The sequence below is a fragment of the Oreochromis niloticus genome, linkage group LG22, assembly GCF_001858045.2.
Source record: "Oreochromis niloticus isolate F11D_XX linkage group LG22, O_niloticus_UMD_NMBU, whole genome shotgun sequence".
NCBI classification, from domain to species: domain Eukaryota; kingdom Metazoa; phylum Chordata; class Actinopteri; order Cichliformes; family Cichlidae; genus Oreochromis; species Oreochromis niloticus.
This window is the reverse complement of record NC_031985.2, coordinates 29,574,787-29,601,895: the sequence shown is the minus strand read 5'-3', so window position 1 is coordinate 29,601,895 and position 27,109 is coordinate 29,574,787. Positions and strand designations below refer to the sequence as shown.

The 27,109-nt window shown below is 41.9% G+C and overlaps 1 protein-coding gene across 3 annotated transcripts in view; it reads left to right on the top strand.

Moving 5' to 3' along the window:
- The window catches only part of adcy2b (adenylate cyclase 2b (brain)), a 66,402-nt gene that overhangs the window by 17,677 nt on the left and 21,616 nt on the right, over nucleotides 1–27,109 (top strand). For 2 of the 3 annotated variants that reach the window (XM_005450788.4, XM_003443822.5), the window contains exons 3-14: nucleotides 2,919–3,083; nucleotides 3,915–4,064; nucleotides 9,523–9,671; nucleotides 11,991–12,102; nucleotides 12,882–13,009; nucleotides 15,968–16,126; nucleotides 16,713–16,845; nucleotides 22,415–22,591; nucleotides 22,667–22,791; nucleotides 23,941–24,010; nucleotides 24,487–24,584; nucleotides 25,231–25,315. In XM_005450788.4, the coding sequence (XP_005450845.1) occupies nucleotides 2,919–3,083; nucleotides 3,915–4,064; nucleotides 9,523–9,671; nucleotides 11,991–12,102; nucleotides 12,882–13,009; nucleotides 15,968–16,126; nucleotides 16,713–16,845; nucleotides 22,415–22,591; nucleotides 22,667–22,791; nucleotides 23,941–24,010; nucleotides 24,487–24,584; nucleotides 25,231–25,315 (1,551 nt within the window). Of the gene's footprint in view, nucleotides 1–2,313; nucleotides 2,468–2,918; nucleotides 3,084–3,914; nucleotides 4,065–9,522; nucleotides 9,672–11,990; nucleotides 12,103–12,881; nucleotides 13,010–15,967; nucleotides 16,127–16,712; nucleotides 16,846–22,414; nucleotides 22,592–22,666; nucleotides 22,792–23,940; nucleotides 24,011–24,486; nucleotides 24,585–25,230; nucleotides 25,316–27,109 lie in introns of those variants that run through there. The other variant, XM_019351011.2, reaches the window with a different exon arrangement.

The following is a 27,109-nucleotide window of genomic DNA, read 5'->3' as shown; positions in this document are numbered from 1 at the left end:
TGACCACCTACCCCTTTAGTCGCCCCCTCCCCGACGCCGAGGTGGGAGTTCAGGGTTAAGAGTTGAAGGTTATGGCAAAAATATACACGGCCTTCAAAATGCTACATCTGCTCCGACGTCAGCATCCTTCCCTTTGTTGGTTCCCTTAGCAACAGAAGGTCTAAGTCTACACAAAAACACCTCAGTGTGTGTGTGTGCGCGTTCGCTGCATTCAGGTCAACCAAACAATTACTTATATCCAATGTTCTAGCTGTGATTTGGCTTTATAAAACACTGCATGCTAGCAAGAGAAGAAATCTCTGGAACCCGTCGCTGCAAATTATGTCCGCAGCGTTGATTTTGACTATCTGGTTTTTTCTCTAGCGGAACAGCTCTCACAAAGTTGAACTGAGGCACTTTAAAGATGATTTTCCAGCCCAAGACATCTGTGGTACATTACACATAAGAATACATACTCACACTAAAGCCGTGTCCTAAACTATGACAAATTGTAAAGCCAGGGTTTTTAAAGTGCAACTAAATTAAATTAGAAATGATTGTAAATTTCAATCAATCGTTGACTTCACTGCAGGAAAGCAGAACAAAGTTAATTTATACACTTCCAGTGAGAACTTCATAGACAGGAAGTCAGGGACCCACCAAAAAAAAAGACCTTGAAAAGATACTAAGAATGATGTTGCCAGACAAGGACGCTCCTTTTGTTATGAGGAGATATGTTGTCAAAAGCTGAGTGTTCAAGTTGACGACATAAGAACCAGCCCATTTATCGTTTTTGGACTATTTAGTTTTTATCTAGAAATCTGTTTTACTTTGACTTTTTAACCAATTTGAACCCAATTTTAGCATTTAGCATTGGAAGGTATGTACCGATTAAACATATTAACTTTACAAACACAACTTCCATGGACATCTGGTGCTTGGAAGAGGAAATCTAAACGGATTTAGCCATTTTTATTGTGATGGATGTTTAATAATGCAGTTTCATGTGAGGTTTCATGCTGCTTCAACCAACTCTTCAAATCTGACTGCAAAAATGGTTGAATGTTATGCTTCATTAAATTCTGAAATCCATTGTGCCGGCTGAAATTTGTATATAAAAATTTAAAGTCGGTTCAGTGAATTCAGTTAAAAAAATATATAAATTTTGTACAAGTTTTGACAGTTCTAAGATACTGTGTGGGTGTGTGTTGTTTTTTATGACACAGGGTTTACTAAAAAAGTCCATATTTTTCTTCAGCCCGGGCGACTCAAGACAGACTTTCTCAACTATAATGATCAGCCCGTCATTACTGCATCATAAAAAAGATAAACTCTATTATTTTGATGCTTTTCCAGTTTCATTAATTACCTGAACAATCTTTAAGCGCTGCAACTTTCACCAGATTAGCGCGCTTTAGCCACTGACAGCTCTACATGGCTAACTAGCATAAGTGGTATACAGAAAAAGTGGACATTTTCCAGTTTCAAACCATCACACTCCAAGCGAACACGGACAGGTAGCGTGCATATATCATGAGTGAACGTGGTGTAGGTGACTGACAGGCCTCGTACTAGAATAGTTTTAAAATTTGCTATTAGCTTAGCTAGCTTAAACAAATGAGACGTGTAATGTTAGCCTACTTGACAGTTTCCAACAGTTGCTCACCATTTAAACAACTCCATCATTTACTGAAGCGTCACTGAGGATTTGGTCCTCATTTGAACCCTGATTTAAATTTGGTATTTATGAAGCCAATGTTTCTTAAAACAGCAACCTCCTGGCATGCTGTCATGTCCCACCCACTGTTCCATTAGAGGGCACCGCTCACACTGTAACCACACATTTACAGGCTGTGTGTGTTAAGTGAGGCTCAAAGAGAAATGTTTTCCCTTCAAGTATTTTTCTCAAAAGCAAGCTTTTCATTTAGATTTATTAAAAAAGCTAAGAAATTTCTAGCACATTTCAAACACTTTATCCAAAACCCAAGAACTCAAAGGATTTCCAAGCATCCATATAAACCCTGAAATAACTGAGAAATGCAGGCCATAGTGTATTTAAAGCTCTTAAAGTTTACATGCATAATAATGTGAGACACAAATCGAGGTCTAGGAATTATCAGTTTCTTTTCAGGAGAAGCCATCCACTCAGAGCTGTCACCCGTAGTGAATTCCTGTTTGCAGTCTGACTTTCTGAACCTGATAGGCACAGGAAATAAACAGACAGGCAGGAAGGTCAAAGTTCAACTGGTGTCCTAGTTGAAGCTGTGGCCTCATCACGCTGGTTGCCACCACAGCCACCATAACAGGAAGAGGTGGAGTGAGAGCAGGGGAAGTGTACAGGGACGAAGCGGGAGGTTAAGGCATGAGGTATCGGTGAAAAATACGCTGATGCGCTCGGACAGCACACAGAAACATGCACGAGCACGTCCACAGCAGGAGCTGATAAGCAATCGGAGTAAAAATGTCTCATGGAAATCAAAAAAAAGAGGTACAACTGATCACAGAAATCAAGCAACAAACTCCTCGTGAAATTGTTACAATATGTTATTCCCACATGTAAAGACATATTTGAGCAGTCATTTAATAACTTGTGATGCTCTGATTTGTTGTATTCTTGTTTTCTGGACAATTTAGCAGAGGATTTTTGTGAAAACTAAGTGAGCAGCCCACTCATCTCTAATGATTTATCACAGGATCAGCAGTTTATCGTTGGATCTCTTAGCAAAGAAGCACTGGCAGCCCACTCAGCTGTGTTCTGTATTTAGGCAAACAGCAGACAAAGTGGGAACACGTACAGCATAGATCTCTGCTGGGATTCAGCCGCAAGCATATTTCTTGTCTACATTTGGGAACTTCTTGTCAAAGCTGTTGGTATTAATGCGTGTGGTTTAATTTAGATAAATTTGCACCTTCACCTGCTCTTGTTTTCCCGTTTCCAGGTCTCCTTCTTTCTCTTTATCGTGTTTGTTGTCTACACCATGCTTCCCTTCTCCATGAGAGGGGCCATTATCGCCAGCGGAATCACCTGCTTCTCACACACTATCACTCTCAGTGTCTGTCTGACCACCCGCGACACAGACCTGGAGGATCCTTTAGTCTGGCAGGTAAACCTGAACACACAGCCACGCTGTTGGAATCTGCCCATATATTTTCCATGACTTCCTGCTAATGCTGCATATGTAATTTCTTCTCCATATTAGCTGCAGCATGAAAACTCGTTCTCTAATGTTTTTCCAAGCATGATTAAAAATGATGAGGTGCAGCGTCTGGGTTGTAAAACAGTGAATCTATCCAGTATAATCGAGCACATTCGGCAGGGCCTCCAGAGTAATGTGAAGGGCCTTTTACCGCACTTAGGGAACAGCCCTTCAAAACTGGCTCTAACTGAATGGACTGTTGATACAGTAAAACAAAGAGAGTCTCGCCGCAGACCGATAAGAGAAAAAGATTATCCATAAACGTCAATAAGCGTGCAGAAACATGAAGTGAAGTAGAATTGATTTGGCATCAGATCCATTTCTGCTGCTGCTGGCACACACGCACACAAACACACACACACTCCAATCAACCATCAGAGTAAAACTGTAATCACAATAGCCTTCAATAGCTTTCTTCGCTCTCACACACTCACACATGTAGAGTGGAAAAGTACTCTAACAATAAACCAGTGTTCAAAGGCAAAGCATGATCTTGGATACGGCACCAAGGACAACTTATTGATATGCAGGTCCACACTGTAAAGAGCTTGTGGTTGACAAGGTGGTGGAAAGCACTGAAAAAGTGTGTGTTCTCGCCTGGTTTTACGAGGTAATAACGCGGGCTTAAGTGGAAAGGTCGTATAGTGGAAAAATGACTGGTACAATCATATTTGCAATATAGGTCAGCTCTTAATTGCTTATTCCTTCCATGTATGTTTGTGTGTCTGTGTGTGGCAGATCTTAGCCAATGTGATAATCTTCACCTGTGGAAACCTGGCTGGGGCATATCACAAGCATCTGATGGACCTGGCACTCAAACAGACCTATCAGGACACCTGCAACTGCATCAAGTCTCCCATCAAGCTGGAGTTTGAAAAGCACCAACAGGTACACAGTTTGAGAGCCATACTTTAGTTCTTGAAGTTACTCCTCGGTCATTATCCTGCTTTTGCTTCTTCTGTTCACTAGTTTGACTGTCTGCATATCCAACAGTCATGCTCACTCTACTCTGGGGATCAAACGTTATGTGTACTGTGGGCTGGCTAATGTTTGTCAGCTTTAGTTTTCTTGCTAACCCGGACAATTTGTTAGCTACCCAAAATAGCAACCATGGGGCTAACTTGCTAACTAGCTTGATTCCTTTCCAATCTTCCAGCCACTTTCCATCATTTTGTTCCATCGCTAACAAAATACTATCTGAAACTACATCAGCTTTTGGTTCTTAAGCAGAGTTTGCGTTGGAATCCACATTTCGTTGGGAGCCAGACATTTTCTGAAGTTACGTATTAATAGACTCCAGTGTTAGCAGGCTTGGTTGTGATTGCTGCTGTTAGGGAGAGGATGAGAGGGACTTAGTTACAAGCGTCATATCCTGTGTATTTTTGCCAAGAATCCATCCATCCACGATTCCCTTAGAAATTACTCCACAAGCTGTTAAGAGTTGGAGAACTTCCCATTTTGAAGTTACATAACAAGCCTGTCAAATTTTGGCACTAAAAAAGCATTAAATACATTCAAAAATAGCTACGCTAATTGGATGGATTTCAGTGAATTTGGTAAAGAGTCATTATCCTTGACTTCTTTTCTTGCTCAATTCATCCACTCATCAGTAAACCTATCAATCCATTGACCACATATCTGATTCAGGGACCTCTCCCAGGTGTCCTGAGATTAGTTACACTAATTAGTTACACTCACCCACTGACACCAACTAATGACACCCAACTAATCTTCATTAGTTACACCTTGCTAGGGCTGAGTTGGTCTCCCTTTTTCTATCAGACCTGCTTTAATTCTTGATGGCATGGATTCAACAAGGTGCTGGAAACATTGCTCAGAGATTTAGGTCCATGTTGACATGAAAACATCACACAGTTGCTGCAGATTTTGTTGGCTACACATTGATCACCTGAATCTCGAGTTCCACCACATCCCAACAGTGCTCTACTGGACTGAGATCTGGTGACTGCAGAGGCCATTTGAGTACAGTGAACTCACTGTTTTGTTCAAAAAACAGTTTGAGAGTTGTGATATAGTCCGAAATGTCACTGCCATTATGTCCATTTAAATGATACTCAACTACTAAGGGGCCCAAACTGTGCCACGAAAATATCCCCTCACACCATTACACCATCATCTCCAGCCTGAACTGTTGATACAAAGATTTATGCTGTTTATACAAATTCTGATGAATTCTTGAGACTCCTCAAATCAGGCAACCATTTTTCAGTCTTCCATTGTCCAATTCAGGCAAGCTAGTGCGAATTATGGCCTCAGATTCCTGTTCTTAGCTCACAGAGTGTGGTCTTCTGCTGCTGCTGTAGATGATCTGCTGCAAAGTTCAAAATGTTGTTGGTGCAGAGATGTTTTTTCTGCATATCTTGGTTGTAATGATTGGAAATTTGAGTGAATATATCTCTGTAAACCCTAAAGATGGTAAATGGCCTGTATTTGTATAGTGCCTTACTTAGTCCCTACTGACCCCAAAGCGCTTTACACTACATTCAGGCATCCACCCATTCACACACTGGTGATGGCAAGCTACATTGTAGCCACAGCTGCCCTGGGGCGCACTGACAGAGGCGAGGCTGCCGAACACTGGCGCCACCGGGCCCTCTGACCACCACCAGTAGGCAACGGGTGAAGTGTCTTGCCCAATTACACAACGACCGAGATTGTCGGAGCCGGGGCTCGAACCGGCAACCTTCCGATTACAAGACGAACTGCCAGCTCTTGAGCCATGTATTCTAACCCAGGATTTGAAGTCTTGTGTGCTTTCTATCTAGCACCGTAATCAACCAAAATGTGTTTCCTTTACAAACACAGATGTAATATTTCCATTTAGCCTTGACTATACTTTGTGTTTACTGCTAAGTGGCAAAGGCAAGCATCCTATTTGCATGCTGATTTTTACAATTAGCTCAAGGCCTTGCTGGCCTCTGCCTTGCCCTAAGCCTCGTTATTGCTATCTGTCTCTTAATATGAGCGCCCACATTAAATTCCAAGCACCTCTGTTTTAATTGCTAAAATATTTCACTTCTTAGTTTTGTCAGGGATGAGGAGTTGGTAAGTCCGTCATGTCTAAAGTGGCATTATGCGGTGACATTTGCTTGACATTAGCGTCTTTGCCCTGACATTAGCCATTCTTTCCAACCAGGGAAATGACATATGAATGTGCACACTAATAACCTGTAATGTACGCACTTGGCATTGACTATGAGTTTTTAAATCATTTTTTCAATTGCTAAGTTTGTAGAAAGTTGCTTACTTACTACAGGAATCTTGTTTTTGTAAAAACACTGGATTTAGGTGTAGTTACCATTTCTTGTTATTTCTTGTTAAGGTATTTACGACATGTTTTATTTGTGAACATGCATAACAGCCTGTAAAAGCAGAGTCTATCTGTTGATCTATGTTTTATAACTAAGCTGGCATCTGTTCCTCAGCATCAGTATCTGCATCACTGTGTGAGGACGCACACAAATGCCAGTGCATAAAACAAATCTCATTCAGCGACTGAACACACAACTTTAGTTGATTAATCAAACACATGATTAATAACACTACATCTCCCCAGGCTATTATACCTATTGTGCATGCTCACAGTGGAGTGTTCATATTGCTCCGGCGCTGAATAAGTAAATAAGAGCAAGTGTTGCTATTGGTTTCTATTTTTAGAGCCCCTAGTCCCTCTCTCGACTTAATTTGCTGCTGTGTTTTAGGAAATGAGCCCGTGGTGTGTGAACAATGTAATGACCCTCTCTGCTGTGAGCTGCATTTATGAGTCACACCCCCTCAGGCAGCTATTCACTCTCTCTAACATGCACACACACCCACACACATGCCCACACGCTTGCACATGCACGCCAAAATCACCCTCTATGCAAGTCTGTATGGTGCTAAATTAAAGCAAAAACTTCTGGTTACACAACAGCGAAGGGTGATGGATCTTGCATCTTTGGTTCTGCATTTTTCTCCTCACTGTATAATGACATGACTTTTCCAAAGCGTAGGTAAACTTTCTAAAAAATCACCAGCAACTGTCAAAGTCGTTTGTATAGTCGTATTTGTGCAACAATAATGTAGCCTTCAAAAATCAGACAAGAGATAAATCCACGGAAGAAAAATGTGATAAACAGACCCAGATCACTGCCAACAGCCACCTGTGTGCTTTTGTTGACTTCAGCCACAAGGCATTTCACTTTCTGAGATATTCCAGCAAATGCAGCTGCACAGCAGTGTTCATGAGATGCTTAAGATGCTTTTTGGGAAATGTAGAAAAACTACAAAATGAGAGAGAAATCAATGATTTGGACTAGGGACTATAATAGGTCAAATAAATTACACATCACTGCAAAGGTGCATCTATATTATATCTACATTTTCATTATGACTGTATATAAAAATAGATGTACATGATTCAGTTTCACAGTTTGGGTCATTCTCTTATTTTCATTCTTTGTAGTAGTTTTACTTCCCTATGTGTTTCCCCGTCTGTTCTGTCCTCTGTCTCATCTTTATCTATTGCCTGTTCCCCTGTCTGCTATTCAATTTTAGCACGGACCTTCTCGCTGCATTTGTTATTTTGCATTTCATTAACTTGCTGTATGACATTGAAGGTCACCTATTGTAGTTTTACTTCATGTCTGTTTCCCATCAATTCTCTGATTGTTTCCACCTCCCTTTGGACTTTGTTCATATTGGACTTGTAATCAGCTAGCTAACTTGCTACGCCATGCATTTTGGTCCTCATCAATCCTCATTGTGACAACTGGTGCATCATACAGATGCAAGTAGCTCCTAAGTGCCTACATATACACACTGAAATAAAATAATATAAAACTTGAGCTCATGTTTATGTTTGGACTGTTAATACAATAAACCTCTCAGCAAGTCATCAGTCATCACCCCAAAACACACTCAGGGATCCAGTTCACTGACTTGAATTAGCTTGAGGTGATGTTTAGCAGATAGCTAGCTGTTACAATAGGAGAACAATAGGTGATGGCATATACATGTCACCCATTAGGGTTAGGACTACCATTTGGTTGTATTCTAGCCTCATGCTAAAGAATCACATTTTCAGAAACTAAAGTTTCAACAGTGCATTTTGCCATGCAGCTCATTAGAATTTCCATTTAGTTATGCACAACAGCCAAAACATTTGATAAAAACAGATGGATCCTAACCCTAAGGGAGTAGACAGGGGATTTGGTGGATGTTAAATGGGTAATACAATTTGAATGGGTGGTTATAAAAAAAATTCCCAATGGGGCTGTGTGGGGCTATTTAACTATTTGTTAATGGTGGAAGCTCACATAGTCAACAACGTCAAGCTCACCTCAGCTGCAATCCCAGCAAATCTCCTGATTTCAGTGCTGACAAAAAAGCTGATCGTCAAAACTCACATCCCTGCTTCAGTCTCAAGAGAAAACACAAATGCCTTTGGGATCATGGCAGGTAGGGTTTCTCCTACAAAAATCCATCAAATCAAGCATGCAGAGCTACCTGCTGTGAGACCCCATGTAAATAAGGGAGTGGCTGAAACTGGCTTAAAAAAAACGCTTTTGTCTGCAAGCCACTTTGGTTTGCAGACAATACATAAGCAGTTCTGTTGTCACTGATAACTTCTGTTCTCTGCTGATCTTTTCAGCAGTGGCTGTAAGCGCCCAAGCAGCGCCACAACTCCAAATATAAATTACTGTTATTATCTATAGTACCGCTGACTGAACTGCAATTTTTGCACTTCCACATTAATTTTGACACCACTGGAGGTTACCAAGTGCATTTACCTTAATGTTCCACTCAATCACTCATTTAACCGGCAGTCTAAAAATGCACAGAACCTGGTTTCCCATGACACACTGGATATTTGAAAATGTGCCTCAAGAGATTTTCAGTGCTTGACTTTGGCTTCCTGTGCTCAGTGCTTGAAAAATTAGCCCCAATGAGCCATCATTAAGGGATGTAAAAATAGGTTAAATATTAGCTGTGGATGACAATAGAAGAGAAAAGAGTAGAACAGCCTTAATTATGCACTAGTCCTTGTCAGACACTACATATGAGCCTTTAGGTCTCCTTGTGGTCTTAGAAAAGCAGCTCAGCTTTCGGTTTCAGGGAGCAAATTATTCAAACCAGTTTGAATGGGAATTAAGATTTTTGTACTCGAGGAACCTTTCTGTTTGATTGGTGGAAACCCCCCCTGATTATTTCCATATCATAGTATATCAGAAAGACAAAGTCGTATTATCAGCCTACCATTGTTATTCACTGTTAACATTTAAACCACGTTAACCACCTGCCTTGCCTGGCTTGCATTCCTTCCTCCACATCTCCCTCTCTGTAGGAGCGCTTGCTGTTATCCTTACTGCCTGCTCACATAGCCAGAGTGATGAAAGCTGAGATCATCCAGAGGCTTCAGGGACCGAACTTCGGTCGAACCGAGAGCACCAACAACTTCCACAACCTCTATGTGCAGCGGCACACCAATGTCAGGTAAGTGTCCCTCTCCTTTCTCTGTGCCTCCACATGATAAAGATGATTACTTTCTGCTCTCATCTTAGCTCCCGATTGCTCGTATGCCATCCTGTCCTCCTGCTCACACTTCACCCACCTTTGTCCTCCACCCTCCACCAGCTCTTATAGGTGGATCTCTCCTACTGTCTACTACTGCAAGCTTCTCATCTTCTGTCATGTCCTGTAATTTCATTTCTTTTCCTCAAACCACTTTTTTTGGGCCATCCTCTTCACGTCCCATTTTCTTCTTTCCTTTCATGACTGAATTCACCTCAGAGTTAATCCACCTCTATTGTCCTCTGAGGTCACTTTGCCAAATGAGCAGGAGCCTATGTCCTTGTTTCCCGATGACATCCTCCTCTGTACTGAGGGGGTTCATAGTAACAGAGCGAGTACACAAACCCAGGCTTACTATGAGAGCCTCTTCACCGAATGTCCTCTAAAAATCTGTTTTTACCCTCATCATGGAGCTTCACAGGAGAAATAGCAGCACCGTGCCTCATTTGAGCAGGCCTCAGGTGTGTGTGTGTGGATGAATGTGTGTGTCCTCATGTTGATCTGCCTATTATCTCTCCAATAATAACAAAATCTCACATGGTCCAGCTCACAGTGATGGCCGAGACGAGGGAAATCTTTCCAGAACAAAGAACAGGGACAGGTGGAAATGCGGTTTTGCTGGGATCCTCTTAAATTAGTCAGCTAGCAGAGAGCCAAACAGCTACTACCCCCATTATCAGTTCTCCAGCTGCAGTAATAGGCTTGGCTGAAGATCATACTGTTCCTTCTCTTTTGGGAGATGGTCACATACTAAAAGCTGGCACATCGCGAGATAGATAGCTGGAAATGTAACGTCTGAATATGGTTGTGTTAAAGTGCACACACTTTTCCTGTTTTTAAAAAAAATACATTTTAACCATTAAAAATTATATATAAATGTAGATGCAGTTTATGCTGCTATACAAGAGTTACAATGATGAGAAACTACAGCCTCCAAAAGTTGAATCAGCAGCACAGGTGTTAGAGAGGTGTTGTCGTTATAGAGTTACATAAAGGCTGATGCAGCCACCGTTACGTCACTTATTGGTTTGTGAACTCTGGACTCCAATCCCACGAGTTCTCCAGCATCTTGTATCAACTTACCAACGTTATTCACAGCTAATATGTAAATTATATTATTGCCTGGGTTGCCTAGTTTCCACTGTAAAGCCTCAGTGGCGGTAAAGTGCCGACTGCAATGCTAATGTTTTGAAGCTATATTTGAACCAGATGGTGGAGCGCTAAAGTTATAAGCTCATCTTTATCTCTAAACTTTACAGATGCCGTGCACACTCACAGATACCTGCTGGCTTACTGATAGATTAATAAAATCCTTGAATTTCATCCAACAAAACTGAAACACAACTTCTTGGATTTCTTGGCTCACAGAAGCTTCATTATTTGTCAGATAATTCCATTAAAAATTCTCCCAGACAGCACAGAAAAACACAGTTTGCACAATTCAGTATATACAAGTCAATAGTTGGTATGGCCACCTTTTTCTTCATAACAGTCTGAACTCTGTTAGACAGTTTTCTCATCATTTCTTTAAGTAGTCTTTAAGCATAGTTCTCCAGGCTTCCTAAAGGACATTCAAAGCTCTTCTTTGGATGTTTGCTGTCAACATGATCCCAAATTGCTTAAGTAGCCTGAACTCCAAAGGAAAGCTTTCATGTAATTTCTTTAAGGAGTCTTTAGGAATAGTACTCCAGGCTTCTTGAAGGACATTAACAGCTCTTCTTTGGATGTTGACTGCCTTTTGAGCCATTCTCTGTCAAGATGATCCCACACTGCTTCAATAACGAGGTCTGAGGCAGATGTGAGACACTTTCAAACTGTGGCAGGCTTACACTCACTGATATGCTGAAACACTGACAGGTAGTCACACATTGATCAGCATCGGTGAGAGCTCCACCACACTCCTAAGTAGCTCCTCCGACGAGGCTTGATCGGCTGCAGGCGTGTGATCATTTCCTCAGGTGTGGCCAGCCACCTGGCAGGGACACACCCACCAGACCTGAAGGTGGCTGTAACCCAGCCTACCAGATACAGGTTCTTTGCTAAGTCAGGTACAAGGACTGGACTGAAAATGAGTGAAAAAGCAACAAATGACTGAAGAAAAACTTCAAAAAGTCTGGAAAACTGCAGCTCGAGACCACTTTAAAAGTACATGGAAGCAAAATATAAAGAAGGACTTTTCCACTGTACTACTTTAGACAATGGTTTTCCTTTTAATTGTGTTCTTTCTTTTTGTTTTTACAGCATTCTCTACGCAGACATTGTGGGCTTCACCAGGCTGGCCAGTGACTGCTCCCCAGGCGAGCTTGTGCACATGCTGAACGAGCTCTTCGGCAAGTTTGACCAGATCGCGAAGGTAAACCGAAAAGACACTCTCAACTGAATTTACTGTACATATGCCCACTCTGTATGATTAAAATAGAAACAGCCATATGCATCATGCAGTACGGGCCTCCATAAATCAAAGCAGCAAATGGCATTTTAATCAGAAATTCATTTGAATTTAATGAGGAAATAATGGAAGACATAAAACCGTTGGTCTTGGTTCACATGTAGTGCTTTCAGGGTAATGTCATCTGAAGCTTGAATTAATGCACTAAATTAGAACGGCTTAAATAGAAAGTAACCAAGACGAGAGAACGAGGTCTGTCTGGTGTTGTCTACCAGATGAAACGTGGCCTCGAAATACATTTTTTCTCGGTCCTGCGGCCTCTGTCAGCCTTCCTGCTGCGCTTTCCCGGAGCGCCCTGCCTGCGTGCGTGGGCTGGTCAGAGTGTATCTCGCGGTCTCGGGGGTTCTCAGCTACGTGGGTCTCAACAGTTTAGTCAGGCTCTCTTTGCTTTGTGTCCAGCAGCTCTGTCCTCCCGTCTGACAAAGCTGCTGTTACATAAACCCAGTCCAACGATGAGCTGTTACACTTCCCACATGTGGAATAAGAGCTAATATGCTTTACGTGTGGGTGTATGATTTTGGGCTTGATGGATGTGACTCTGTGCATGAGGGTTAGATGGAGGTAAGGAAGGAATAAAATAGCTGAGGATTAATAAAGATGATAATAATTTTGGACAGATTTGGGTATGAAAGAGTGTGATAATGGCTGCAATTCGCTTCCTTCTCCTTTTCTGCTTTTTAAAGGAAAATGAGTGCATGCGAATCAAGATCCTGGGAGACTGTTACTACTGCGTGTCTGGCCTGCCCGAATCACTGCCTGACCACGCCAGGAACTGCGTGAAGATGGGCCTGGATATGTGTGAGGCCATCAAGTAAAACACCAGATCTTTCCCTCTCTTTTCACCCGTATTTTTTTCCCTCTCTCACACAAAGGGAAACGCAAACACAAACAAACACACAGCTGTCAAACAGACTGAGCAGAAGGAATGCCAGCTCTGTTTGAACTCTGGAGTAAACACAGTGTGAACGCAGTACGATAAGCCTCCAGGCTGGACAAATAAAATATTCAAACAAACAACAAATATATTAGCCCGGTCTCTCCCTCTTCTGGTATCTGTCTGCATGTCTTTCATTCACGCATGAACACACTAATATATTAGCTTTTCAACACTGACCTTTAATCACAATCAGATTAAAGATGGCCGCCGGTGTCATTCGCCTGTGACATGCTGAGACAGAGTCTGGTTGGTTAGCATAGACTGTATATAAAAGAGTCTTAGACACTTTCAATTCAGTTTTATTAATCTAGCACCAAATCTCAATAACAGTCACCTCAAGGTGCTTTATATTATAATGTAAAGACCCTATAATAATACAGAGAAAACCTCAACAATCAGCCAACCCCCATGAGCAGGCACTTAACAAAAGTGGAAAGGAAAAACCCCGTTTTAACAGGAAGAAACCTCTGACAGAACCAGGCTCGGGGAGGGGCGGCCATCTGCCAGGATTGGTTGAGATTTTTCATGACATGTTTCAGTTGTGATGATGCACTTTGACGTCACTCATTGGTTAATGGAGTCCTTTAAACATGAGCATTTTCGCTGTCCCCATCTTAGATTTTTAAAGCAGACGTCACCTCGTTTTTTCTTGTTTTCTGATTCTAAATGCGGCCATAATTTGCAAAATAAACAAGTGCTGTCAAAATTAACGCGTTAACGCAAATTAATGGCCATCACAGTCAACACGATTAAAATTTTTGACGCAATTAACACATCTGGAGTGCAGAATGACTCAAAATCCCTGAAATGTCTCTGTCAACGCATTTCGGGCAGCTGTCCGAGTTACCTTCGCACATGCGCAAATGGGCAGTTGATCTGGTAGTGACGGGCAGCTGAACCAATCAGCTCAATTTGGAAGATGATAAACACACATTGGCCCTTTCGATGGGAAATTTGAGTATTAAAAGACTAACAAGACTGAACAGTCGACCGACATAAAGTATTATGCACATTGTGCAAGAAGGAATTTTCTTTTCACCGAAGCACTTCCAGCTTAAAATATCACACTGACGCGAAGCATACATTACTCGGGGATGCTGCTAGCACTTTTGCTAACGCGTCACCCAGCTTGCGACAAACCACTCACAGAGCATCGGGGGCTCAGTAAGTCTACCACGGACATATTGACTAACACAATTACCAAGTGGATTGCAACAAACTGCAGACCTGTTAATGTCGTTGAGAACACGAGCCTTACACAGCTTTGGTTCCTCGTTTCAAGGACTTGAAGTGCCTCCTCAAGAGTGACAGAGACAGTGGATAAATGTTTACAGAGGGTTTTGTTAACATGAATGTTCAAGATGTTCAATAAACATGTTAAGTGCGTATATTTTCCCTTTTTCTCGAGTCTGTTTGCTCATGCAAAATGAAATGTGATTAATATAGAATAAAGATGAATGATATTTAATCGTGATTGATCAAAATTAATCCACAGTAACCCCGTAATGAATCTGATTAAACAATTTAATTGTTTGAGAGCACTAATATATATTATATATTAGTGAATACTTACAATTTTTTTAAAAGTTGTATTTCACAGGAGTGAACCTGTGCTAAAAGATTGAAGAAAACTATTCAAATTCTCCTTGAATGTAAACACACATCCTTTGTGTTTTTTCTGCATTTACTTCATTATATTGCATAAATGTCTGTTACAAGCTTAAATATAAAGTTGAAAAAATGTAATTGCAGCCAGGCTATTGATCAAGTAATTGTGATTAATCGTGATTAATTACAGAAAATTGTGCGATTAATTAGTTAATTTTTTTCAATCTATTGACAGCACTAAAATAAACATAATGTTTGTAATCAATGTGACTTGAACCTATAAATTCACCTGGAATGCTTTTACTGTGGTCACACAGTTTTCTGTATAATCTGAAGTCTTCTGGCAACCAGAATAGTTGCCCTCTGGTCGTTGTTTCTCTCATAAAGATGACGACCTCCTCTGTACCCTTAAAGATTTTTGAGTTTTGACTTCATATTATATACCAATAAAAGACATGGTTTGACAACCATTTAAACAGTTCCTAGGTTTTTCCAAGGGTAGCCGTATGGGCAGAAACCACCCTCACTGGCTTCTGATGCATACCCAGTCATTTTGTTCTATAGGCAGGTCTGAAATATGACAGAAACTGCTCAGCTTGAAGGATTACTGCTGGCAGGCTTTCAAGGGGGTAAAGAGTTAAAGCACTTACACATTGTTGATAGCAGATATGAAGATATACCCGTCTTTTATATAGTCTGTGGTTCATAGCTTTTCACCTTCTGATATAACCAGGCTAGCTATTTCCTTTTACTCCCAGACTTATGCTAAAGGTTAACGCAACATTGCTACACTTTGTGATTCGTTTTAAAGGGGACCTGTTATGCTTTTCCTTATTTTCTTTCATTTATGTGCTTTTAACAATGGTGGGTGTTTTTAATGTGGATGGATGGAAATGCTTTATGCTGTGAGCCAAAATCTCACATTTCAGGCTACTCTGAATTCTTTTCTACGCTTGGATTTGAACAATGCCAGTGATAGCTGGTATCCCTAATGTTGTCATCACAGCCACACAACCACAGCCACACAGCTCCACCCTGTTCAAATTTTGTTTGCGAAGGATAGCCAATGAGACCAAATCGGGGTGTGAACCATGCAAAGCTACTCCACAGTCCCTGAATAAAAATGTTAATCTAGAATTTGGCGTAACAAGTCCCCTTTAAGCTTTTGATCTTGTTTATAGAAAGTGAGCACAATACATCAGGGCGTCTCTGTACTCTCCACAGGAAGGTCAGAGATGCCACTGGAGTCGACATCAACATGCGTGTTGGCGTTCATTCTGGAAATGTCCTCTGTGGCGTGATTGGCCTCCGGAAGTGGCAATATGATGTGTGGTCACATGATGTAACGCTAGCAAATCACATGGAGGCTGGAGGTGTGCCTGGGTAAGATTAATGAACCGAAGAAGCTTTACTTGATCTCACTGCTGTTGCAGAGCTACTTTGCAATTAGTGTATGACTTCCCTGCTCCATTGTTGAGATGTTTTACATCATAATAATGGTAACATTTTGAGACATTTTTGGACATGGGATCCGTCTCCTCTAATTCTACCTGTTATGAGCATTTTTGTCAATTATGGCTACTTCATTTGACAAGCAGCTCTGCATTTGTTCTGTGGCCATTAGGGCTGCCATCCCAGCGCTGTAGCAAGCTCCAGAAAATTGGCCGGTGGTTATGTGTATGCTACTCTGAAAATAAGCTCTCCAATGCCACAGTGTTGTCTCACTGGGCTGCTAATAGTTTGTCTCCTGTTATGTCTGCTGAAAGCTATCTGAAAAATATGCCAGATGAAAAAAAAAACATATTTCCATCTTTGTTTGCAGGGCAACCAAGCTGAAAAGCCAGAATTACAGGGTAGTGTAGTTACAAAGCTCGAGCATAAAATAATGTTTAATTGAGCCGTCGGTGGTGCAGTGACGCAAGCTCTTCAGTCTTCAACTGATTTCGTCTATCCACTTACTCTTTTCCAGGAGGGTCCATATCTCTTCAGTGACACTGGAGCATTTGAAAGGCTCATACAAGGTAGAGCCTGGAAATGGACAGACCAGAGATTCCTACCTAAAGGAACATAATGTGGTCACCTACCTGGTCATCAACCCCAAGGTCAGATACCACGACAGCTTTTATAGCCTCAGTCAGAAAGCACTGTTGGAAACAGCAGAGGAGTTTTTCTTGTTAGCTAAAATTTACAGATGTGCCCTAAACGCATCACAAGGTAGTTATAAAGTTACTGTCTTGAAAAGAGGACAGCTGTAAGGATACGCTCACTGAATGTTTTTGTGTGTCCATGTGTGTGTGATACTGAATTAAGATAAAGCATGTCCATGTATCTTTATGATGACCCGTTCTAGTTTTGGACAATCAGAGTTATTACATTTTGCAAACGTCATTTTTTCACAACCTTCCAACAGCCTGTTGTAAAGACTCGAGTTCAGGGTTAAAGTTAGAAAGAGGTTTAGGTCATAGTTAGTTCTGAAGGCTAAACTTACTGCTGTGAATGCATTAATGTAAGTGGGTGACAGCCAAACGAGCATGCCTGTGCGTGCCCCTCTCTCCCCCTACATACGGAGTGGAGCAGGCAGCAGTCTTCGCAGCAGAAACTTTTAGCCTAAATATGCGTGGTCAGCTATAGCATAGTAGCATGCTAGCATATATATTTGCTAATGATAAAAAAATGGGGAGGAGCCATTTAGACTTGGCTCAGTCATGTTTCACATCTGCTCCAATCAGACAACTTTCTGTAAAAGAAAATAATGCTAATACTAATAATAATAATACATTTTATTTATAGGCGCCTTTAAAGACCCTCACGGTCACCTTACAATAGTACAAAAAATAAATAAATAAAAACATAAGGTAATAAAAAAAACAAGCATGAAGTATAAAAGCTAAATAAGGTAAAAATAGACTAAGACGGAATGATGCAATTTTGAATAGATGGGTTTTGTAGTTTGTAGTCTGAAGATCTGGTGGAAATGCATTCCAAAGTCTTGGGGCAGAACAGCTAAAGACTCTGAGTCCCATGGAAGTCAGGCGAGCAGGTGGAACAAACAGAAGGGAAGCTGAAGAAGAGCGGAGTGTACGAAGGTGTGAGCACGTACGGAGAAGATCAGATATATATGGGCGAGCGAGGTTATGAAGCGCTTTGAAAGTAAGAAGCAGGATCTTGAAATTGACACGGACGTGAACTGGAAGCCAGTGGAGCTGTTTAAGAACAGGTGTTATATGTTCAGTTGATCTAATTCGGAATACGAGCAGCTGTATTTTGAACTAACTGCAATTTATGGAGAGATTTATGAGGTAGAGCAGCGGTCCCCAACCTTTTTTGTGCCACGGACCGGTTTATGTCCGACAATATTTTCATGAACCGGCCTTTAAGGTGTCGCAGATAAATACAAGAAAATAAAACCAATACAGGTACCAAAAAAAAAAGATTTATTCATAACATATGGGAAAAGACCCGAGGAAACTGACTTAACGATAAAAACAATTAAACAAATTACAATAAAAACCCTGAAAACCATAAATTTTACACCCGAGCCTCAACTCTCATGGCCCGGTGGTTGGGGACCGCTGAGGTAGACCATAGAGAAGAAAAATACAGTAATCTAAACGAGATGTGACAAAAGCATTGACAAGTATGACAATACTGTTTGCAGTGAGTGAAGGACAAAGGGATTTAAACATTTAAAGCTGCTGGGGCAAAATATGGATCACAAGTCCCCAAAAATACTAGTTTCTCTTCATATCGTTGTTTTTCGTCCATGAATAAAAACAACACTTTTGTCCTGCAGTACAACTGACTGCCCAGTATTGGCGGTCGTGATGGAGTAATGCTTTGACTACTAGGGTAGTGAGAAAACTATAGATAGCCACTACTAGAGCCAGCTGATCAGTCATAGGGAAACTGCTAAATGGCCAAAGGCAGTATACCTGTTTCATATCAAGCTCGGCTTGGGTGTATCTTCTGCTGCTGGCAGACAGCTGGAGCAACAAAGCTGTGACAGGATACGTCTGTAACTAGAATAATAGCCTAATTACACTGTATTGTGCCAGCTCTGATATAGCGCTGATATATTAACATTATACTGTGTTAGGTCTCTGTTAAATTAAAAAATAAAAAAACCAAAACTTTTACAGTAATTTATCAAAAAAATTACACCAAAAAGGAGATTTATCTAGGAAAGCCACTGATTCCTTGATTTCTAAAAATTCTCTTTTATTGATCGAACCAGTCAAACCATGACCACAGTATCTACTTACATTTTATATATTTTGTGTAATGACTTAAGCTTTTATGTAACTTCTTGTAGATGTAAAGAGGCAGTGCACAAACACATGGGAAATCTATTTTCAACACCATGGATAATGCCGCTGCTTCATAATCATTTGGATGCTGGTCAGGCTGACACGAAAAACGCACTGAAATACATCATCACCTCTTCATCCTGCTAAGAGCAAAGCGAGCAGCTAGTCAATACTGGCAATGTCAAGAAGAGGAAAATAATGTAGTGCGCCCACAGTTTGTCATCAAATGACAACATCTGAGTATGTGCCGGGTTAGTCTGGAAGCTCGAGGCATTGCGAGTGGATTGTGACACCGCACAGCTCCTCCTGTCCACACAGGGCACGGAGGGCTGATTAAGGGCATTTAAGAGATCGGCCTGCTCTGTAAACTGTGCTGAGACTATTTCTGTACAGAATATGCTGCTGGCATTCAGACTGCGCTCAGAGTTTTTAGCTTGGCAAATGAAAACCCGTGCTTAACAGTCCTCTTCCTTCCTAATCCCCCCCCCATAACTTGGCTACATCGCACCCACTCCCCTAAATATCCCTCTTCTTACTCCAGGCATCTTCTGCTCACTGTCTGCACCAGGCTCAGTTCTCAGTGCAACGCCAGCATGTGTTATCAAAAGAAATTCAGGTTTTTGTGTTTCTCCCCGCATCTTTTCAACTCAGATATGCTTGTGTGTTTTCTTCTTCTATTTAGAGCTTTACCAAGAGTCTTTAGCTTCATTTTTTTCTGCATTTTTTCAAACAATGTCTTATCTTTCCTGCACGACATTCACACTCACTCCAGTGAATTCAAAGAACATTTCACCAAACCCTGAGAGCATGCTTTCGATGGTTTCATCTTTATCTGCTGGCGTCTTCAGCTCAATAAAAATCTGGCAAATTTGCTTGCAAGATCATAGATTTTCAGTTTGGAGTGAAGCCGGTGCAATCTGGAATCTCGACCGCTGCAGTTTCATTAATGGAGCAATGAACTCCGCCTGTCAGTATTTATACACGGTGCTCAAGAGGCTCCCGATGGCTCAAACAGAGAGTCATGCCGGGCAGCAGAGAGTAAAAATCTCCACTTAAATTCCTGAAGCATTTCTCTTCATCATTAACTGGTCACACTTCAGTAACTCAGCTCTGAACTAATCTGAGCTGCCTGACCAAGACTAACTTCAAACTCGGTCAGGCTTTTTGCAGTCATTAGCTGCTGGAACGGCATTCAGATGTCTGATGACTTGGTCTGCAAACCTAAGAAAAAAACAAACTCCGAGAGTTTTTCTGCTTAAAATAAGAAATAATAATTCAGTATAAAATGATGGATTGTATTTTACATTACAAATACTCGTATGGGATTACAGCAGCACATGTCCCTATTTTTTATGTGCAGGACACTGTTAGCAAGTTTGCTTGTCAAGCAAAAGGTCGGCTGGTTCACTTCCAGCCAGAGACACAAATACCCTGAAGGGTGTTAGTGTGTAAAAACATCCAAAGCCACCCACTGGGGTGACCCCCCTAAATTCAGACTTCATGTTATGCTCACTTCATGCTGAATTCGGACACTTCTTACACTTTAATTTGTCGCCCCCAAAGCTGCATCTACACAGGGCCCAGTTCACTCGTCATGCACGTCTTTGAAGCTGGTGAACTTTCCACGCTCTTGTGGAAAACATTTTTAAACCTTTTGAGCTACTCATTTTCTCAAACAGGAAGTGAGGAGCCCTGGTCCTTCCTCATGTTTTCCTACCAGCTGAGTTGCTGGTGAGGTCACTGTTATGATCATCTTTTCCATCATTCAGCCGTTTGAGTCTTTCATTCCACCTAAGTAGGGACGGCTCAACTTCACTGATGGAGCCACTAACTTTTAAATTACACCAGCGAACTCTAAAGCTCAATATCAGAACATCGATTTGTGAACTGAATCCCAGCAGAAACCAGCTCATGCAGCTCGTGAGCGGGACACACGCTGGCCCACCACAGAAAGTTAATGTTTTAGAACGGCTGAGTCAAACACTACCCAGAGAGTGAGCTGCCTTGGTGGAGGATTGTGCTCTCCTGCTTCTCTCTTGTGCTTCTTCTTTAGTCCAGTCTTTAGACTTGTGTTCAGGGTTCAGGGTTTATGTTATATTCATGCAGAAACATAGAAAAAAAATATTTAAAGCGTAAATGTTCACCAGCACCCTCTGTTCGCTCCAGTAGATTGGTACATTTTATGGGAGATTGGCACTCATTGTGTTGATTTATTAGATTTTTTAATGATTTTTTTTAATCATTTCCCCCTAGTATCCTATTTATAAATGCAGAGTAGTGACACTTGAGTAGAGAGACCTAAATTACTTTTGCTGAATGCAGCGCTGCAGTAATTACAAAAACAGCAGTTTTAGACCTAACCCAAGTCTCTGGGTGTTTTAACTGTGGTACTTACCTTCTTACAAAATACAGCAGTGTTATGATCTTATACGAGTGTCTCTCAAGATGCCACTCTGTAGCCCTTATTATTTATTAGAGATGGCTTTTTGATTTCCTATCAGATATTGTGAAAAGGCTGCAGGTCTCTGTCATGTTCAAGGAGCCTTAAAATGGATCAAGGCCGAACGTGGAGCATCGATCACAAGAGGTGTCATCTCCGCCTTCGCTTTCATTGATTGTCACTGTCAGAGCTGTTTGGGTACACCCTCAGGAAATGAACACAGTCATCGTGGACCCTGTGTGTGTGTGTGCGGTGTGGTCGTCACAAGCATGTGTGCGCATGTTTGGTCCCTCACAGTACCTGTCTTTGTGAGTAATTAAAATAAACCACCAGAGGTGTGGCATTTGTCATCCTCCCGGATTGTCAGCGTTTTGGGCGGTGCTAAAGTGGTACGTTTTTATCAGGGAAAAAGCACTCATCACAAAATTTGGATAAAAAAAACAGACAGAGAGAGATAGAGATGCTTTATACTTGACTGAAAGTGTTTTAAGTAGCTCAAAAAGATTGACGGGCAGGTCGGAGACACCAAGAGCTGTCAAATGACCACTGTTCTCAAAGCACCCGGTCCTTTTCACTTCACACCCACTCGGTTTGAGCACATTTTATGTGTCAAAGTCTGGATTACACAGGCACAACTGATGGATCACAGTCAGCTGTCCTTTCGCTTGCTAGCTTTTTACTATTATTGGACTTTGAATGTCCTCTTTTACCATTTTGAACACTTCACCATTGCAGTAAGGGTACACAAATGAGGTTTTTACTCTGGACCTGATGCCAATATTGGATATTTGCAGTAAAATATCCACAGCAGCTTTCGCTGTTGACATGCATAGCCAATCAAAGTGACGAGGACCACCTCTGGCCCTGCTCTAGCGTCCACTCATTCTGAGGTCTGTTTTTCTCTGTTCCCGATGCTTTTCCCAGACCGACAGGCACAGCCCGCTGCTAGGCGTACGCTCTCGTCCCTCTCTGGACAGCGGGAAGATGAGAGCATCTGTCAGGATGACCCGATACCTGGAGTCCTGGGGAGCTGCCAAACCTTTCGCCAATCTCCACCATCGAGACAGCATGACCACAGACAACGGCAAAATCAACACCAGAGTGAGTGTTGCTCTTTCTCAGATGCGAACACAAAGGTTCAGATATGACTTACTCATGGTCCGATTCTTCTTTCAGGACGTTCCGATGGGCCAGTACCACTTCCAGATGAGACGAGAAAGGTCCAAATCCCAGAGGAGGAGGTTTGAAGAAGAACTCAATGAACGGATGATTCGCACCATTGACGGCATTAACTCACAAAAGTAAGTAAGCGCTGTGTCCGCTGCATTATCTAGTTCTGCTCACACTTCTGATAAAATCAGAAACATCTGCAGTCAAAGAACTTCATCGGATTCAGGGCCGAAGTGACAGATGTAGATGGAGGTCTCTTTATTTAGTCATGATTAGATATGATGAAGCAGTCTTTAATGCATTGATGAACAGTTTTAAGTAATATATGATGAAGGAAAAAGGGGACGATTACAGCACTAAGCAGGTAAATCTAAAATAAAGCACTGCATTTATAAGAAAAAGAAACAGCTTATGGATATCATTTCAAGCAACTAAAACGACCCTCCCATGAGAGATATAACAATAGAAATACTGTATAATACAGTGCTGCGACAGTGTTTTCCCAATTTCTTTGTTTTTACTCAAAGATAACCTGAGTAAATACAAAATTCAATTTTTATTTTTTTTATTTATTAAAGGGAAAACAAAGCTAATCAAATGTACTTTGCTCCGTGTGGAAAAAAATACCCTATGTGTATGCGATCAGGCTCGAGAAGTAGAGTGGGTGTCCTCAGAGAGTCATTCTCAAAAATGAACCCTGTCTTCAGCATGTTCTCCAGCGCTGTATAAATGTGTGTGCAGTTGGTGAAAGTGGCTCTGGTGTATCATAGGGATAGGAAAGCTCTTTGTAAATGGAGTTCTTTTCCCTTAGTAGTACACAATTGTGTAGTTGTCACTACATTCACCGTACAGGTGAAAGATCCCCGGTTCAAGACTCAGAGGAGACACAAATCCGGCCTCAGGGGAGTCATGAGCTGGTGTACTCTTAGCGCTGGTCATACCTCGCCCAGGAGGGCTGAATCAGGAAGGACATCCAGCGTAAAACTGTGCCAAATCAAACATGCGGACCACCCCTTGGGAAATAAAGGAAGTGGGCTACACCCCTAACTTCTGACCTCAGCAATATCAAAATGGATGAGTTATAAAACCAAAGCTCACACACACTCTTCAGCTGTTATGTGGTTGGGACGTGCATTATTGGCCTATACATAGCCGTTGGCACATTGTGACGTGCAATATCATTTTTCCGCGCCAGCTGATTTTATCTCTCGCTGAGGATACAGCGACCATTAGTCATCCGGGGAATGACTTCTGGACTTTGTCTCACTTGTTGTCTCCAGACAGTGGCTGAAGTCTGAAGACATCCAGAGGATCTCATTGTTCTTTCACAACAAAGCCCTGGAGAAAGAGGTAGGCGAATGCATACAAAACAGCAGCCAGCATCGCTCGCTGGGAGAACAAATCAATGCAACTGTGTGGGTATCAGTGGAAAAGAAGTTGTTATGCAGGCTATATAAGGCTTATAGAACACAGGGGTGTCCACTAAATATGCTATACTACACCTCTGACTTCAAATTTCCATGCTCATCTCATCATTTGGAGATTACCACTATATTACATTAGTACACCATAGCTAGATTCTTCTTTCCATTAAGACTGATCGTTGTTACTTCTTTTGTTCTACGCTACCTAAATTTAGAGTATCATTAGAAACCAATATAAAGGTGCTGAAAGTTAAACCCTAAATTCAAAGCAATTACATGGTAAATGTTGAGCACTATCATTTTTTTCACTTCCTTGCTCAATTCTAACTTGTTTGCGATGCATGTTTAGTGCTCGTTCTGACTCTGATTTCTGCACTCATGGTCTCTATCTTCTCTCTACAGTACAGATCCACCACATTACCAGCCTTCAAGTACTACGTCACCTGCGCCTGCCTCATATTCTCCTGTATATTCATAGTGCAGGTCCTCGTCTTGCCCAAGTAAGTCTGCGCCAGTCTTACAGGGTTTACGCGAACTCCAGCTGTGACAGCAGGGCTGATGTGAAAAAGCCATTTGACGCCAGCTGTCTCATCAACGGGCACCGCGCTGAAATGAATGAGGCAGGGGAGCAAGAGGCGGAATGTTAAAAAAGGCGATGGAGATGAAAGGGCAGCGTGTCTGCTAGTGATTATAGATCAGGTGAATCAAAGTGTGGCGTCTCTTTAACAGCGGGGAGAGAGAGAGAGATTCGCGGTCATGCTAATTTACTGCTTCTGGGAGCCAAAAGTGTAATTCAGCATCTGAGAGGCCATTGATTTTCTAATTCAGCCGTCTCTCCCTCTTTATCTTTGCTCTGTTTGCTGCAGCATCGCGTTGCACATTTTAGACGTGACATCATCAGTTTTATGGCAGGCGTCCTTAAATCAGCTGTTACTGTGTTACTCCACGGGAAAACTGAAACATGAGCAAACCTGTTTTTGAGCCATACGATCCATGTTATGCTGCCTTAGTGTAAACGAACTGCAGGTCTGAGGAAAAATACATTAAAAGTTCTGTGATATTTATTGGCCTGGATGGCACTAGAGAAGGCTGAGAGGTGCCAAGAGACTTAAGAGTAATGTGTGCGTGTCTGTGTGTGTGTTGCAGAACTGCTGTGCTCGGGATCTCCTTTGGGATGGCATTCCTGTTATTGGCTTTGATCCTGCTCCTTTGCTTCGCTGGTCACATTCTGGTAGGTTCGAATACACACAGAAAAGCATGTGCACACTTGGAAAAACCCCAGTTTTAATAAACATATGCACAACGTAACCCTAAGATGGCTTGTTTAATAAGTCTGTGCTCCAGTTTTGGTGAGTGAACTTCTAGTATGTCATTAGTCTGTTACTTATCACTAATTAGCTGGTATCGCTGTCTGTATATGGCACCAATACAGCTTAGGGATGTGTCTTGTTAACCTAGTTTGCTAATGGTACCTGTTAACGCTCCACCAGTGCTAAATCATAGACTGTATGTAAATGATGGACACAGTGGCACTACCCATTGGTTTCTCAACCCTACAACTTGAAGCTACTATTTATATTTTTGTGGAGCCACAAATACCCATTTTCAGATGACAGTTGGGTGGTGTGGTAGGTTATTAGCAAGCTGGGTTAAAATGCTTCATTCTTAAACTATACATGCACCATGCCTTCTAAAAAGTGCTCAATAACACTAATAAATACTAGACTTGTTTTTACTGTACGACAACCTTCTTGAACAGGCTGTACCTCAGAACATGTTCGGTTTAAATGTTCCAAAAGGGACCAATCAGACTGAACTTGTTAATTTCATAGCTAAAGTTGTGGTGAGTCTGTGGGTATGAGCTCACTTTTACAGTTAGCCCCAAGTGGCCATTTAAGGAATTGCAGCTTTTGGGATCTCAACATTAGCCAGAGGTTGATGTTTGGTGTAAAGCTCTAACTATGCTATATAAATTTATGAGCCAACTTTGATTAGGTACCCCAGTTCAGCTTCTCATTAACACAAATCCTTACTATGTCAATCAAATGGCAGCAACTCAGTGTGCTTAGGCTTGTAGACATGGTCAAAACGGCCTGCTGAACTTTAAAAGTGAGCAGCAGTTCCTGGGGCCAAAATGATTTGCTTGTGCCAGAGGTCAGAGGAAGGAAATAGTATCTCAAATAACCACTCATTACAACCAAGATATGCAGAAGAGTTTCCCTGAATACACAAGATATCAAACCTTTAAGCCCGTCTGGTCTGATGAGTCTCGATTTCTGCTCTGAGACTCAGATAGTAGGGTCAAAAGTTGTCATAAACAACATGATAGCTTGGATCCATCCTACCTTGTATCAGTGGTCCAGGCTGATGGTAGTGTAGTGGTGTGGGGGATTTTCTTGGCACACTGAGCATTGACTGAGTATTGTTACTGACCAATGACTCCTCCCAGCAGGGTAACGCACCATGTCTCAAAGCTCATATCATCTCAAACTGGTTTCTTCAACATGACAATAAGTGCATTGTACTCAAACGGTCTTTCAGTTTAACAGATACCTTTGGGATTTAGTGGAACAGGAGATTCTCCTCATGAATGTACAGCGGATTCCAAATTACCATCAGGGTGTACACCTCACCCCTGGCGTCGTTGCCCACCTCTCAATTTTAAATACACGTAGACATTGAGGGCTAGCAGGAGGGGCTATACGCTTACCTGCTGCTCTGGCAGGTAGCTCCATGCCCTCCTGGGTTTTAAATGCACCTTAGAACACACATACATCAACACTACATAAGAGCGGGTGGAGGGAGGTTTGGAGTCTTCCTACACCCCCGTTCTCTGCGGCCTGCTGGAGCGGGGGGGGCTAGGAGGAGGAGTTGGCCGTCCGACTGGGGTCTGGAATGTGGGGCCTCCCTGCTGCTGCGGAGTCGGGGCAGTCTGCTTCTCCCCACCGCAGGGAAAAGGGTAACATCACCTGGGTCTGGGCGCAGTTTCCCCCTCCAGGGGCAAGGGTACCTAGACCCGGGGCTT